The 14,128-nt window shown below is 41.3% G+C and overlaps 1 protein-coding gene across 1 annotated transcript in view; it reads right to left on the bottom strand.

Moving 5' to 3' along the window:
• Positions 1–2,088: 2,088 nt before the first annotated feature.
• Positions 2,089–14,128, bottom strand: part of VWA3B (von Willebrand factor A domain containing 3B) — a 431,643-nt gene continuing 419,603 nt past the window's right edge. The window contains exons 26-27 of the mRNA XM_042783482.1: positions 12,190–12,290; positions 2,089–2,428 (exon numbers count right to left, since the gene is read on the bottom strand). Coding sequence (XP_042639416.1) covers positions 2,089–2,428; positions 12,190–12,290 — 441 coding nt within the window. The remainder of the gene's footprint in view (positions 2,429–12,189; positions 12,291–14,128) is intronic.

Genomic DNA, 14,128 nt, shown 5'->3' with positions numbered 1-14,128 from the left:
CATCCACACGCTCCTTTCCTGAGTTGTTCTTCCCCCACTAACATAAACTCATTGCCCCCTAAGTTTCCTACCTTATCTTTCTAGGTGCTGATGTCTCTTTGGTTCCATATAGATAGTTCTTAAAAGAGCACCATGCTCAAGGCAGACAGTCTTCACCAGTCAAGCTGAACTAGTGTTTGGTTTTAAGAAGACTTCAGAGGATATTTTTTGTTTAAAGTTTAAAGATTAGCTCAGGGCAATAGTTTTGGGGGTTCGTCCAGCATCAGTGGCTCCAGAAAGGCTAGGTTCCATAAGAATTTAAAACTCTGTATTATGTTTTCCCCCTTTTGATCAGGATTCTTCTATAGAATCTTTGACCAAAATGTGCAGTTGTGGTAGTTGGGCACCAACCAGTTCTTGTCTCATGGCAGAAGAGAAAGCCATTAGCTACTCATTCCATAGCCTCCTATTCCTGACTCTCCTTCTTCCTCTGTTGCGCCCTGGATGGCTGCTTGTAAGCTTTTAAGACCTCAGGCACTATACAAAGATGGGCTGGATTATCGAAGTAGCCTTCTAACGGCCCCTTCCACCCTTGACTAGCTTGTTAATTCTCAAGCAATTAGGCATACTTCTGCCTCAGGGCCTGTGTATTTGCTGTTCACTCTGGCATAGCCATCCTTGTGGTTTCCTCCCTCCCTTTCTTCAGGCCTTACTCATTTGTCACCTCCTCAGGAAGGCTTTTCCTGAATATCCTATTCAAAATTGCATCATCCCACCCCACCCCACCCGCATCTCGATCTCTCCTTCCTGGTTTATTTTTCTCCACAGCACTTATCTCCATATGACTTACTACAAATTTTATTTTTGTTTATTTTCTTTCACCCCTATCAGTCTGTAAACACCATGAGGACAGGGATTTTTGTCTCCATCCTCTTTTTTTTTTTTTTTTCTTTCCTATACCTAGAATAAAGTCAGGCACACAGTAGCAACTAACTATTTTTAGTATGATGCTAGCTGGTGTTCCATTTTCATTCATACTTTTGGAAGTAGATTCCTCCTTTAATTTGTTTACCCTAATCCTGGTGACACCCTAGCTTTTAGGAATGTGGATTTTCAGATGATCAGAATGCTGCCCTATCTTTTCTACTTATAAAACTTGGCCAATATTTTTTATTAATAATCTGCATGTCATCATTATCTAGCCTCAGGGTATTATCAACTAGAAAAAGAGTACTTGCAGGTGCTATTTCATTTTTTAAATTAGACAAGCTGTACCAGAAACAAATACTTTCATCTGTCATTGCTAAAACATATTCAAAGAAAACAAAAACAAATAAATAACTCTGTATTTCTGAAATGTTTCCAACATAAGAATTTTATTCTGGTTCTATGCTCAGTTGCAGGTACCTACAACAGACTATAGATAAAAGGAATTAAGTAAGGTGCAATAAAAATTTCCAGAAAGTAATAAAGTGGGGAATAGTCAGTATCATTGCTCTCAGACAAGTTCCTAGGTCTCAATTTCAGTCCAAACATTGGATGACAAAATTCCTAATTCAGATGGGATAATCCATTTAAAACAAGACTACAGCTGATATAGCTTGGTAATTGTAACTACACTATCTTTAAAAACATTTGAAAATCCTTTGATAGTCAGGTTAAAAGTTCTAGTGTGGAAAATCTGCCAGAAGGTTGAATACAGTTTTCTAAGTACTAGGAAATAAAATAGGATAAATAATGATCAGGCAAAGCCAGAACCAACAAGCTCAAACAGGTAGGTGAGGTGGGTTAAGGAAGACAGAGGAAGTCTATGTTTGTTACAAACAGGGAAGGTATAGGTGGGATGAATGGCTGCCTTACCTCAGTAGAGTGGCTAGTTCCACAGTGTTGGGTGGCTGAGGTTTGGGAAGCCCTGGAGGAATGCTGGTTCTCTTAACACAGTTGCCACTAGACAGCTTCTCAGTGATGGTCCGCAGCCTTTTGCTGCTGTGGGTGGCTCTGTGAAGACAGGGTGGGGCTCCTCAAGGTGAAGGTGTGGTAGTGATGGCATGAATGGCTGACTCCAGGAGTCTGGGCTGAGGACCTTCTCTGGAGAAGTGGATGCCAGCATTACTTGAAGGAATTAGAGTCCTTGTTGTACTGGGACCTAAACTGGCCCGGAAAATGAGGAATAGTCTTATGTGTACTATTCTCAAAAGAGATGTCAAGGTGTTGCGGAGATAAATGATGTTGTTCCCCTCTCACCTTGGGCTTGGGGTGTCTTTTGGGGTAGGACTCTCGAGAATCACAGGAAAAGCTGTCTGAATCTGGGGACTTCCTCTCCTGGGGATCCAGCTTCTTGGCAAGTTTCTTCTTCCTTCTATGGATCTGTTTTAGCTCTCTTAAATCCCCAGTGTCAACTTCTTTCTGTGCCCATATTATGAAAGGAGAATTCTTCTTCACCTCCTGCCTAAAGAGAGAAATTAGGGTTATCCTGGGTCTCCTGAGAACACAGTTGTGCCATGACTGCTGCTGTGTCTACACAGATGTCCAAGTCCACAGATAGTTCCCAACTCTGTCCAATGTCCTTCCTCACATGAGGAGACATTTCAGGAGTCCTGTGGACACTGATAATTTAGGATGGGGTTCACTTCACTCACTTTACTTCCACACACCTTTGGTGCCTGGGAGCCTCACATGATATGGAAGCCTTAACCATTTCAACCCTGTTCCGACCAACTCACTGAAGGAACAATGCCCAGTGGAGATACCCCTTGGCAGGTCTCAGCATACACCCTTGCCTCCCCCAAGGTGATCAACTTGGCCACAATGAATCAGTTCATTCCTGATTTATAAACTGGAGTTTGTACAATATAGTCACTTCCACACTGTCAGGTTTCTCCAATTGCCTCAAGGTGTACTGTATGAATATTTTCCCCAAACTCTAAACACAATATTATTTTTAATTAACTTTAATTAAAAACTTAGGTATGACTATGAAGTCATAAAGTTAGACTAACTATTTAGAAAATATACTGGACAAAGCTTATTTATTCAGACATGTCCTTCAAAGAAGGTATCTTGGGAACTCCATAACCTCATTCCAACCATGCCACCATAGCTTACCATGTCGGAAACTTGCCATTCTGAGGGCCTTCAGGGTAAGTTAAGGAGAAATTTTGGTTCTCTAGTGGTGCTCTTTCAGAAATAGGGATTTATTCTTTTACAGTTTAGGAAGCTAGAAGTCTGAGTTCAAAGTGCCAGCTTAGGGGGTGGTGTGAGAACCTTTTGACCTTAAGCTTCAACTCTGCCTCTTGCTCCTGGCCCACTGGAGCTAGAGACATCTCTTAACTTAGGGCAGCTGCTGGCTGCTGAGGCTGACAAACCCAAGGTCACAAGGAAAATGGCACAGTCCCAAGATTATAAAGCAACATGGCAGGCCACTAATTCAAGTCCATCAACAGTCCCAAAATCAGCAGACACCATGGCAGGCCACTGAGATGAAGACTCAGTTACACGCAGGGTCCAAGCATGCCAAAAGCTCCGGGAATCTTTCTCAATGCTTCTTACCCACTAGAAGCAGACCACATCCCTAAGGCAGCTACTCAAGTGCTCACTGCAGATTCCCCCATGGAGTTGATCACCAGTCTCATCAAGGGGAATAACTACATCCAGCTGTGCAGCCACTTGAAACCAGGCCCAGTCAAGATGGCACACAATTTAACCACCATGGGACACCAGCTGCCGCTGCTAAACTTTATTTTGTTCCCATAACCAGTTTCTGCCACCTTGATCACTTGTCTTCATTTTGAATAAATATTGATCATTGTTGCTTCAGATCCTTTTGGAAGTTGTCAGGAAAAAGAAAATGATCTGGGAAAAATGTTTTCACTATTTCCATATAAGAAATTCCATCAATCAATTCCTTGTTCGAAGGATCAAGATTCACCATATGTAGTAATTTTCAAAAATTGGCTCAAATACTCAGAGGAAATTCCTCAGAGAGATTAAAAAGTGGCCTGAGCAATAGTAGTAACATTGGGAAAAAGCCTCCTGGGAGATGACAGGCAACTTATCTTTAGATATCAGGCCACAGCATAATTTATGTGGATGTATCAGTTCTCTGATGGCAGATTTGTAAAGACTTATACTGATACCACACTGCAAGGCTGTAATCACCATGTCTGTTTTATGAAATCTAAACTCTTATCCACCAAATTACCTTCAACCATCTCAAACTGCTATCTGCCTTCAGAGCAGACTAATTTCAAATATTCTATATTTCCTTTTCAGAGGTTTTCTCTATTTCTGATGTGTTAGGATTGGTCACAGTTCAGTCTATAACCTATTGTTGTTGTTAGCTAATTGCTGTCAAATTGATTCCAACTCATGGTAACCTAAAGTGTTACAGAATAGAACTATAATTTTAATGGAAGTGGATTGCCAGCACTTTTCTTCTGTGGTACTGTTGGGTGGGTTCAAACTGCTAACCTTCTGGTTAGCAATCAAGTGCCAACCATATGTGCTGCATAGGGACCTTCTATAACCTATAACCTCTCAAAAAGAAGAGCAACAGGAAATGGGTGAGGGTAGGGAAGATTAAGTATTTTTCCAGGTAAACTAAAAGCATCAAAAGAATAAGGGAGAGTAGGAGCTTGATATTGTCTTGAAGGAACACCAGGAAGAATACCTTGGAAGGAACCCTGAGAGAAGGACAAGAAAAAACAAGAAGTAACATGTGTTTAGGAGCTCTGGTGGCATAGTGCCTAAGGCATTTGACTATCCAGCAGCCATTCCTCAGAAGGAAGGTTGGGCAATCTACTTCTGTAGTGATACGCCTCAAAAACCCAAGGAGGGGTTGCTATGAGTCAGATCCAACTCAATGGCAGTGTGCTGTGTTGCGTTAACATGTATGTAGTCCTTAGTAGGCGACTGGTCACATGGACTCCTATATGATGAAATTCTAGGGAGGCAACAATGAAGACAAAAGAGATGTCACTGTTATGGGAAGGTATAAATAATATGTTCAGTGGGAAAAAAAGCTACAAAACAATGTATATTTTCAGTTTTGTTAATAGGATTATGAATACAAAAAAATAACTTGAAATCTTTGCATCAAACTGTTAATAGCCACTTCTGGGAAATGGATTCCAGTAGAATTGTTACTTTCTCCACATTTAGAATATTGTTTACAACTGTCATACATGATAAGGAGGAATAATAAAAACTTTTATTTTGAGGAAAAATAAGAATCAATGCAGCAGAGAAAACACTCTGGAAAGACAAATACCAACATATAAATGGTGATTACTTTTGAAATGTAGGATTATGGATGATTTTTATTTTTGCTTGTTTTTAATTTCCAAATTATATTAAGTATGCATTACTTTTGGAATAAGGATAAGCAATATAGCTTGTCATCATTAGAATAAAAAGCACATAGGGATTTTGATCAAGAAAAAAATTTACCTCAATCAAGCAGACACAGCTTGGCCACTCTATTTTACTCTCCAGAATGGCTGACCTTGACCAAGTTCAAGACATTTCACAAAGAGATCCTCTCATGGGGCCAGGATGGGAGTAGGGTAGGTGTGAATTTGATGTGAAAGCTCTTATCTACTCACTTCCCATACACCTCCACTTTGCAGAAAGGGGGAGAGCGGCCATGTTCATAACTTCCAGCCAGCAAATGCCCTTGGTCAGCATGACTGGGAAGAACTTATTAAACAGCTCTCTTCCTTTTTTGGACCATTCTCTTAGTTAAATTGTTGTTGTTGTTATGTGCCTTCGAGTCAGACGTGACTCATAGCGACCCCTCCTTGGGTTTCCGAGGCAGTATCACTACGGAAGTAGATTGCCCCATCTTCCTTCCGAGGAGTGGCTGGTGGGTTTGAACCGCCAGCCTTATAGTTAGCAGTCAAGTGCCTTAGCCACTATGCTACCAGAGCTCCCTTAGTTAAACTGGGTTCTATTAATTATGTTAGGCTACATATTTGGTTGAAAAATATGACAAACAGACCAATAATGTCTCTGTGTGTGTTGGGAATGGTTGGGGACTTGGAAGACCCATTTAGTTTCCTTAACCAAGCATTAGTAGCTTGTCCTAGTTCTTGCTGGTAGCCCAAGGCCTCACTGCTATTTTGCCCTAAGTGCTTTCATGTCAGCAAGGCCTCTGAGATATATAGAATAGGAGGACCTAGTGGGATGGACACAAAATAGATGTTTGATGAGGATTGAGAGGCTTCTGAGTTTTAACAGTTCTGTTATTGTTATGTGCCTTCGAGTCAGACTCGACTCATAGCGACCCCTCCTTGGGTTTCCGAGGCAGTATCACCACGGAAGTAGATTGCCCCATCTTCCTTCCGAGGAGTGGCTGGTGAGTTTGAACGCCAGCCTTCTGGTCAGCAGTCAAGTGCCTTAGGCACTATGCTACCAGGCAGAGAATGAAGAAACTGATGAGTAAAGGCTGTTGCTATCCAAATTGCTCCACTGGTCCTCAGGGTTAACTCATCTCTGTAACTCTTTGTGTTCACTGGTCCTAAGTACCAGGGCCTCACAACAGGCTTTCTAAAGACAGGCAATGGCATTTGTCCCCTCTGGGTAATTTAGAGCACTTACAGAAGGGTTTATTGTTGAACTCCTGGGGCTCTGACCAGAAGGGACCAATGGAGCTAATGGCTTTCAGAAGATTAATGATTTCAAATGTACAGCTCCTTCTAAGGAGAAAATAGTAGTGACTGTGTGAAGTCATGAGAAGTAATTCATCTAATGGAATATCAGAGGCAGCACTGAATTTTGAAGTTTCACTCAATGACTTAATTTCACCACTTCAAGGAAGACAACGGGAGGCCATACAACATGGCGTAAAGGAAGGGGTGTGCAACAATTATGAGAATTGTAATTTCCATTGGGACACAGATTTAGATTAAATTAGATTTAGAACTAAATCCAAATGGCTTGATAGAAATTTACCAAACTGCTCCAAAGAAAGAGCCCTTTACCTACCTCTTACTGTGCACCACCCTCAGTCAGGAACCAGACTCAAAAACTTACTGCCATGGAATCGACTAAGACTCATAGCAACCCCCATAGGGCTTCCAAGGCTATAAATCTTTACAGAAGCAGACTGCCTCATCTTTCTTTTGTGGAGTGGCTGGTGGGTTCGAATATCTGAACTTTTGGTTAGTAGCCAAATCCCTCAACCACTGTACTCACTATCAGTGCTCCTTTAGGAATCAGAAGAGGGTGCTGAAAGAAAATACTCTGTTACCTATAACTGAAGGCCCCAGAAAGGTAGAAAAGAGGAAGGACAGAGGATAGAGGGCTGGACATCCAACATCTCAGTCCTCTCAGCTGTTAGAGGTCATGTATACCTTATTTACCACCCCAAAATGGGTGGTTATGGAAGATTAAATATTTAAATATTAAATTTAGTCAAATTATGTCCTGTTGGAGAGGCAACTTACAATGCATTTAGTAGCCCATAAAGAAAGCCCCAGGATTCTGTTTTTTAAATAGTCTCATTTTGTATAATGGTGTGAACACTCACTAAAGAACAACCAAAGGGAGATGACACATTCATAAGATATGTGAGAAAGAGATGCTGTTGAGAAAGAGATCCAGATGAGAAAGGACTTAACAGGAGGAAATCCCAGTGTAGATGCAAAATAAAACCTAGCCTTTATTTTGTGGACTCAGTTCTGTTAGTCTTGATCATAGAAGCAGGGGCAGATGAAGCTCTGAACTTTGGTTGAATATGACCTCTGCTTAGGAGAATTAAAAGCAGTCTCTTGCTATCAGAGAGGCCGTTAGCATCAAATAGTGGAAATTACAACGGGGATGTGAGGAGTCAGTGAAACTTCTGCTGTGTAAAGCCCTGGAAGTTAGAGTAGATAATTAGCATTAACCTTTTGGTTTGCAGCCAAGTGCTTAAATCAATGTACTAGATTATATAAAATTTGCAGCTAAAAGCTTTAAATAAGGCCTGGGGTAGTACTAAGAAAGACAAAAAATTAAAGGTAGAAATAATTGAATTTTAATTCTAAAATAGTGATTGACAATGTTAAGTTTAGTGAAAATGGACAATTACTAGATACATCTACTCATATTCCTTTACAATGTACTGTAATATGGATATCCTATTGTTTGAGTAAGGATCCCTAGTGGTGCAGTGACTAAAGGAGTCTGGCTGCTAACGTAAAAGTCATCAGTTTGAACTCACCGGCTGCTCTGTGGGAGAAAGATGTTGCAATCTGCTTCTGTAAAGACTTACAGCCTTGGAAACGCTATAGGGTGGCTATGAGTCAGAATCAACTTGACAGCAGTGGGACTGAGTAGAATTTTGAGATTAACTAAGGGGTCTATCATTTTAAATGAAACCTTATACTCATCTAGAAAAAGAATGAAAGACTGTATTGTATATTTTCAATAATTATTCCCAAGGAAAGACTCTCTCTATGGACCTATGTACACCCAAAGGAGCACTGCTAGCATCCATTAGCATTTGTTTGCCTGTTTGTTCATTTGTTCATTCCGCAGATAGTCACTGGGCACTGTCTGTGAGCTAGATCCTGAAAACTAGGATGCAGAAGTGGATAAAACCTGACTTCTACCTTCAAGGATTCATGTCTAACAGGAGCAATGGCCCTGAAAGGACATGGACAAACACAAAGGACAATTTCTATAATAAAACCCCCTGCAGGACACAATGCGATCACTTAATATACAGTGGGACTGGGATCCTAGAACATTACGTAGAGGTAGTGATGCTTGAGTTGAACCTTGTTGTCCCCTAGGTGACCGAGGCAGAGGAAGAGCATTCCAGGGACAAATACTTATTGCATGCAAAGAAAAGCATAAGGACTTGAGAGAGCATGGGTGTGAGTATAACAGACAAATCCTAAACTACAAGTAGTTTAGAATGGTTGGAGGGTTGTTAAAGGTGCCAGGGAGAAGTGAGGTTAGAGAGGCAAACATACAAGAGGCAAACCAAGAAAAAGAAAGAGCATGGAGGTGGGGGAAGGGGGAACACTGAAGGATTTTTAAGTGGGGGAGGACCGAGAGCAGAGTTGTATATGAGGAAGATTATGAGGAAGATTACTCTGCTCAGCCCTTATGGAGGATGGTCAGGACTGTGGCAGAAGAGGCTGGAGGCAGGGGCCTCAGGAAATGACTGGGATCCCAGTCCCGCTGTGTATCAAGTGATTGCATTGTGTCCTGGAGGGGGTTTTATTATAGAAATTGTCCTTTGTGTCTGTCCATGTCCTTTCAGGGCCATTGCTCCTGTTAGACATGAATCCTTGAAGGCAGAAGTCAGGTTTTAGCCACTTCTGCATCCTAGTTGTCAGGATCTAGCTCACAAACTGTGCCTAGTGACTATCTGAGGAATGAACTAATGAACAAACAGGCAAACAAATGCTAACGGATGCTAGCAGTGCTCCTTTGGGTGTACATAGCTCCATAGAGAGAGTCTTTCCTTGGGAATAATTATTGAAAATAATTGTGGTACGGCGGGACTGAGAAGTATTTGGAAGTGGGGATCAAGATAATTTGGAGACCAATAGGATGTGATGGATGAAGGACAAGAAGAAGCCACATGTAGAATTCCTATTTGGATAACTCTATGACTGGGGGTAGAAGAATGACTGAGATGGGGAAGGATGATATGCTAGCAAGTTTGTGGGGAACTATGATTTCAGTTATTGATGTGCTAAATTTGAGATTCTCTCTGTATCTTCAGGTAGAAAAATCCAGTTACTGGTTGGAAATAGTATGATTCCTAACCCATGCTGAGTAGCTGCTTTATGCCAGGCACAACAGTGATCATGTCTGGTCCTCACACACCCTGACAGGACAAGTTCAGAGAGGATGAGCAACCTGTCTAGGGATACAACATTCAGTGTGGGTGGGGCTGGAATACAGATTCAGGGCTTCATTTCCAGTGTTCTTTCTGCTTAAGTTATCAACCCTGGCTGCATATTATAACCATAGAAGGGGACACTTAAAAAGAAACCCATCCCAGATTCTAATCTCAGAGACTATAATTCTGATGCAAAAGCATAGGAGGGCAGACTGGGATGGATGTCAGAGATGAAGATATGGGACCTTTAGTGTATATAGGACTCTGGTGTTGTTGTTGTTGTTGTTGTTATGTGCCGTCGAGTCGGCCCCGACTCATAGCGACCCCTCCTTGGGTTTCCGAGGCAGTATCACTACGGAAGTAGGATTGCCCAACCTTCCTTCCGAGGAGTGGCTGGTGGGTTTGAACCACCAGCCTTCTGGTTAGCAGTCAAGTGCTTTAGCCACTATGCTACCAGAGCTCCTCTACAATGGTTAATTTGCTGCTAACCAAAAAAGTCAGTGGTTCAAACCCACCAACTGATCCATGTGAGAAAGATGAGACAGTCTGCTCCCATAAAGATTACAGCCTTGGAAACCCTAGGGGCAATTCTACTCTGTCCTATAGGGTTGGTATGAGTCAGAATCAACTTGCCGGCAATGAGTTTGGGTGTTTTGGTTTTAGTGTAAATGGAGAGTCCCTGGGTAGCACTAAAGGTTAACTGCTCAGCTACTACTGAAAGGTTGGCAGTTTGTGTACACTCAGAGGTGCATGGGAAGAAAGGCCTGGTGATCTGCTTCTGAAAGATAACAGTCACTGGAAATTCTATGGAGTACAGTTCTACTCTGACACACATGAGGTTTCCATGACTGAGCAGCAACTGGCTTGGTTTGATTAGTGTATACAAGGTCATGGAAAAATGAAGTCAGCCAGGGAGAAAATTCCTGGGGAACACCATCATTTAAGGCATAGTAGAGAAGGGGAACCTGCAAAGAGAAAACCCAGAGAGAGGTAGAGTCATGACAAGCCTCAAGAGAAGGGACTTAGAGAAAGACGGAGTGGCTGACAGTGTCAAATACCACTGAAGGAGCAAGCACAGTCAGTATGAGAAGAGTGGATTGGTTTGGGCTCATGAGAGGTTCTGAGTGGTCTCTGTGGAAACAATTTCCTTAGAGGGATAAGTGTAGAAGCCAACGCTAATAGGAAGGAAAGAGAGTGGAGATGACAAGTCTATTGAACTGCATCTGGAACTTGGTAGTACAGGAGAAGGGGGTACTAGATCACACTGCAGAGGTTTATTTATTTAGAATGTATATGCATATGTATGCATGTACATGTTCATGTAGAGGGCAAATACACTGGGAAACAAGCTTGGTTTTTGACTTGGTTTTTGAAGGTATCAATGGAGAGGAGCTAAAGAGAGAAGAGAGAAGAATCCAGGGATAACTGACAGAGCAAGGATCTGAAGCCTCATCTCCAGGGCCTGGTGGACAGATTAGCCTTGAGCAAAAGAGATACTAATTCTTTGACATCAGGGGTAAAGATACAGATTTCCACAAGTCTAGAGATGGGAAATAAGAAATGGAGGAAGGTAATATCTATTGGTTTTAAAGTAGAAAATGAGTCCATCTGGAGAGTGAAGGTTACCTCCCAAAGACAGCCTGTGGAGTACCAAGTGAAACTGGAGGATGTCTCCTGGATCCTTTCTCCAAATTCTTGTTCAAAATCCATGCTTATCTCTATTTATATTCCCTTGATTCCAAGGTCATGGTCTATGACTCCAACCTTGATGCCCATGTTTGGCCCCACAGACTTGGGTTTTTACCTGCTCTCTAGGCTTTAGCTTTTTCTTATTGACTTTGCCTTAGCCTACTTTTCCAGTTCTTAGCAATTCCTAGTGCCTTAGATGAAAATTTGTTCATCTTACTGTTATCCCTGAAGCCTCACATGCTGACATCCATACTTACCTGGTCACAGACAAGGCGGGGCCAGCACCTCATTCCTACACCTGATAGTGGGAAGAGGCAAAAGGCTGATTTGTCCCAACTGCAGCTCAATATAGTCTCTGCTTTAGAGTTAGATTTAATTAGAAGGCCTTGAATCCTTACAAATAAAAGGAGAATAATTCCTTCAGATTCATGACAGGATTGAATGCCTTCTAAAGGATCAGTAAAATAATAGTCGATATGAGATTGGAACTAGATGAACAAATAAAAGTCAGGTAAAAGATGTAATGCTGAAGGAAGTATAATCATAAAATTACATTTTAAGCAGGAAGTCTGCCTGTGTTTTTCTCTTCAAGTATTTTGAGGTCATGGATTTCAACTTAGAAATATATTAAAAATGCAAAAACATAAATACAATTCAAGAAGTAGAAAGATGGGTACACTTACACTTCTGGATCCTCTTGAATTGGGGGTGATTTTATATGAGAGCAACAGAGAGCATACTTGTTTTGGCTGATCTTAATAAGTGCACTTCGAGGGCAAAATTCCTGCAATAGTATCGAGAGAGTTGACTCAAATAAAAAATGTTCACAATTTAGATATAATTTTACCCTACCTTGACCCATTACAATAGCTACAAACCATTTTCTTATCAGGATAACATTTAGAAAGCAATTTAAATTCAGAGCCTTGGTTGATAATTATTTGCTGAATAAAAGTCATCCTTGAGTCTTTTTTTTTCCTTTCTATTCACAATCAATTGCTAAGTTCATGCACATTAGAAGACACACACATATCCATATATATATATATATATATATATATATATATATATATATATATATATACCCCTCCATATTGCTCCTTCCTTTTTATCTTTATTTCTGCCTTGGCTATCTCTTTCCTAGATAACTATAACAACCATCCCTTTGCTGAATGCCCCCCTTCAGCCCCTCTGTGTCTCTCAGAGTCACTATCAGAATTGTCTTACTATGTCACTCTAGTCTCCAGGGGTCTCACTGCCTTGTGGGTAAATTCCAAGGTTCTTCCCTAGGCTCTGGGCTTTTCCTGGGATCCTGGGCCAATGCCTCATCTCTCCCTACACCCTAGTGCATGCCTAAGGTCATTTCAATGTTCCTTAGTTTGCTTTCCCCTCTGCTGCCCAGTAGATATCCCCAGAGCAGTACCATATGTCAACAATGTTTCCTGTCCTGCTGTTCTTTCCAACTGCTTCTTTTCTGTCAGTTAAACAGTTCCAAGAAATTCTCTTAGGAGTTCTGGATTGATAAGGAGACACCCCCTTTCCCCTCTTGTTCTGTCCATACTGGATACAGTGTTCCTGTGGCTACTGGCTCTAGTGGTCTTCATCCTTCAGACTGAACCCTACAATTCATTTACCATGATCTCTCCCTGATGAAAATACCTCATGCTAGAGTAAAGAATTTACTAGATACTTTCATTCTGCATATTATGCTGCTTTTTGCTTGCCAGTCTATTTTCCAGGTATATTAAGTAGCCTATCAAGATAATACTATTTCCTTAAAAAAAAAGTCATCCATTCAAGTAATTTTAAAAATAATTGTAAGAACTTCTCTTCACCAACACCTGTGCTAGAGGCACAGAGATGAGTAAGATATACTTCCTCTTCTAAGGAGTTCAGAGTTTGGAGAGGAAGCCAATGTCAGAGCAACCCTAAGGAGGGATCTCAGCAGAAAGTCACAATTAAGTAGAATCTTTATGGTGACAAGAGCTGTCTGGGGAAAGGAGATAGGAAGGGCAGTCCTGGAAGAGGTAAAATACTGGGGGATTGGAAAAGCCCATCGTATTCAGGAAGCAGTGAGCTTTTCAGATGGGTGGAAAGCAAGCTCAAGTGGCAGGCAGAGGTCGTGCTATGTAAGGCACTGTCTGCTACTGAAGGACTAAGGACTTTTTCTTGATGATGAGAAGTGTGTGGTGGGGGAAAACAAACAGGCAAATGACGTATCAGATTTATATATAGGCATACCTTGGAGATACTGCAGATTCAGTCTCAGACCACCACAATAAAGTGAATATTGCAATAAAGAGACTCACATGAATTTTTTGGCTTCCCAGTGCATATAAAAGTTATGGTCACACTATACTCTAGTTTATTAAAGGACTCTGGTGGCACAGTAGGTAAAGCATTTGGTTGCTAACCAGATGGTCAGGGTGAACCCACCAGCTGTTTCATGGAGGAAGATGAGGCAATCTACTTTCATAAAGATTTATAGCCTTGGAAACCCTATTGGGGTCACTGGGAGTCAGAATCGACTCAATGGCAGTGGGTTTTGGGGTAATCCATTAAGTATGCAATAGCATCACAAAAAAGTTTGAAATATTTTGAGAATTGCCAAAATGTTATGGA

This window comes from Orycteropus afer, unplaced genomic scaffold (genome assembly GCF_000298275.1).
Source record: "Orycteropus afer afer isolate SDZICR_OR568_19922 unplaced genomic scaffold, OryAfe1.0 scaffold00017, whole genome shotgun sequence".
Classification (NCBI taxonomy): Eukaryota; Metazoa; Chordata; class Mammalia; order Tubulidentata; family Orycteropodidae; genus Orycteropus; species Orycteropus afer.
The sequence above is the reverse complement of the archived record's forward strand: the minus strand, read 5'-3'. Positions and strand labels throughout refer to the sequence as shown.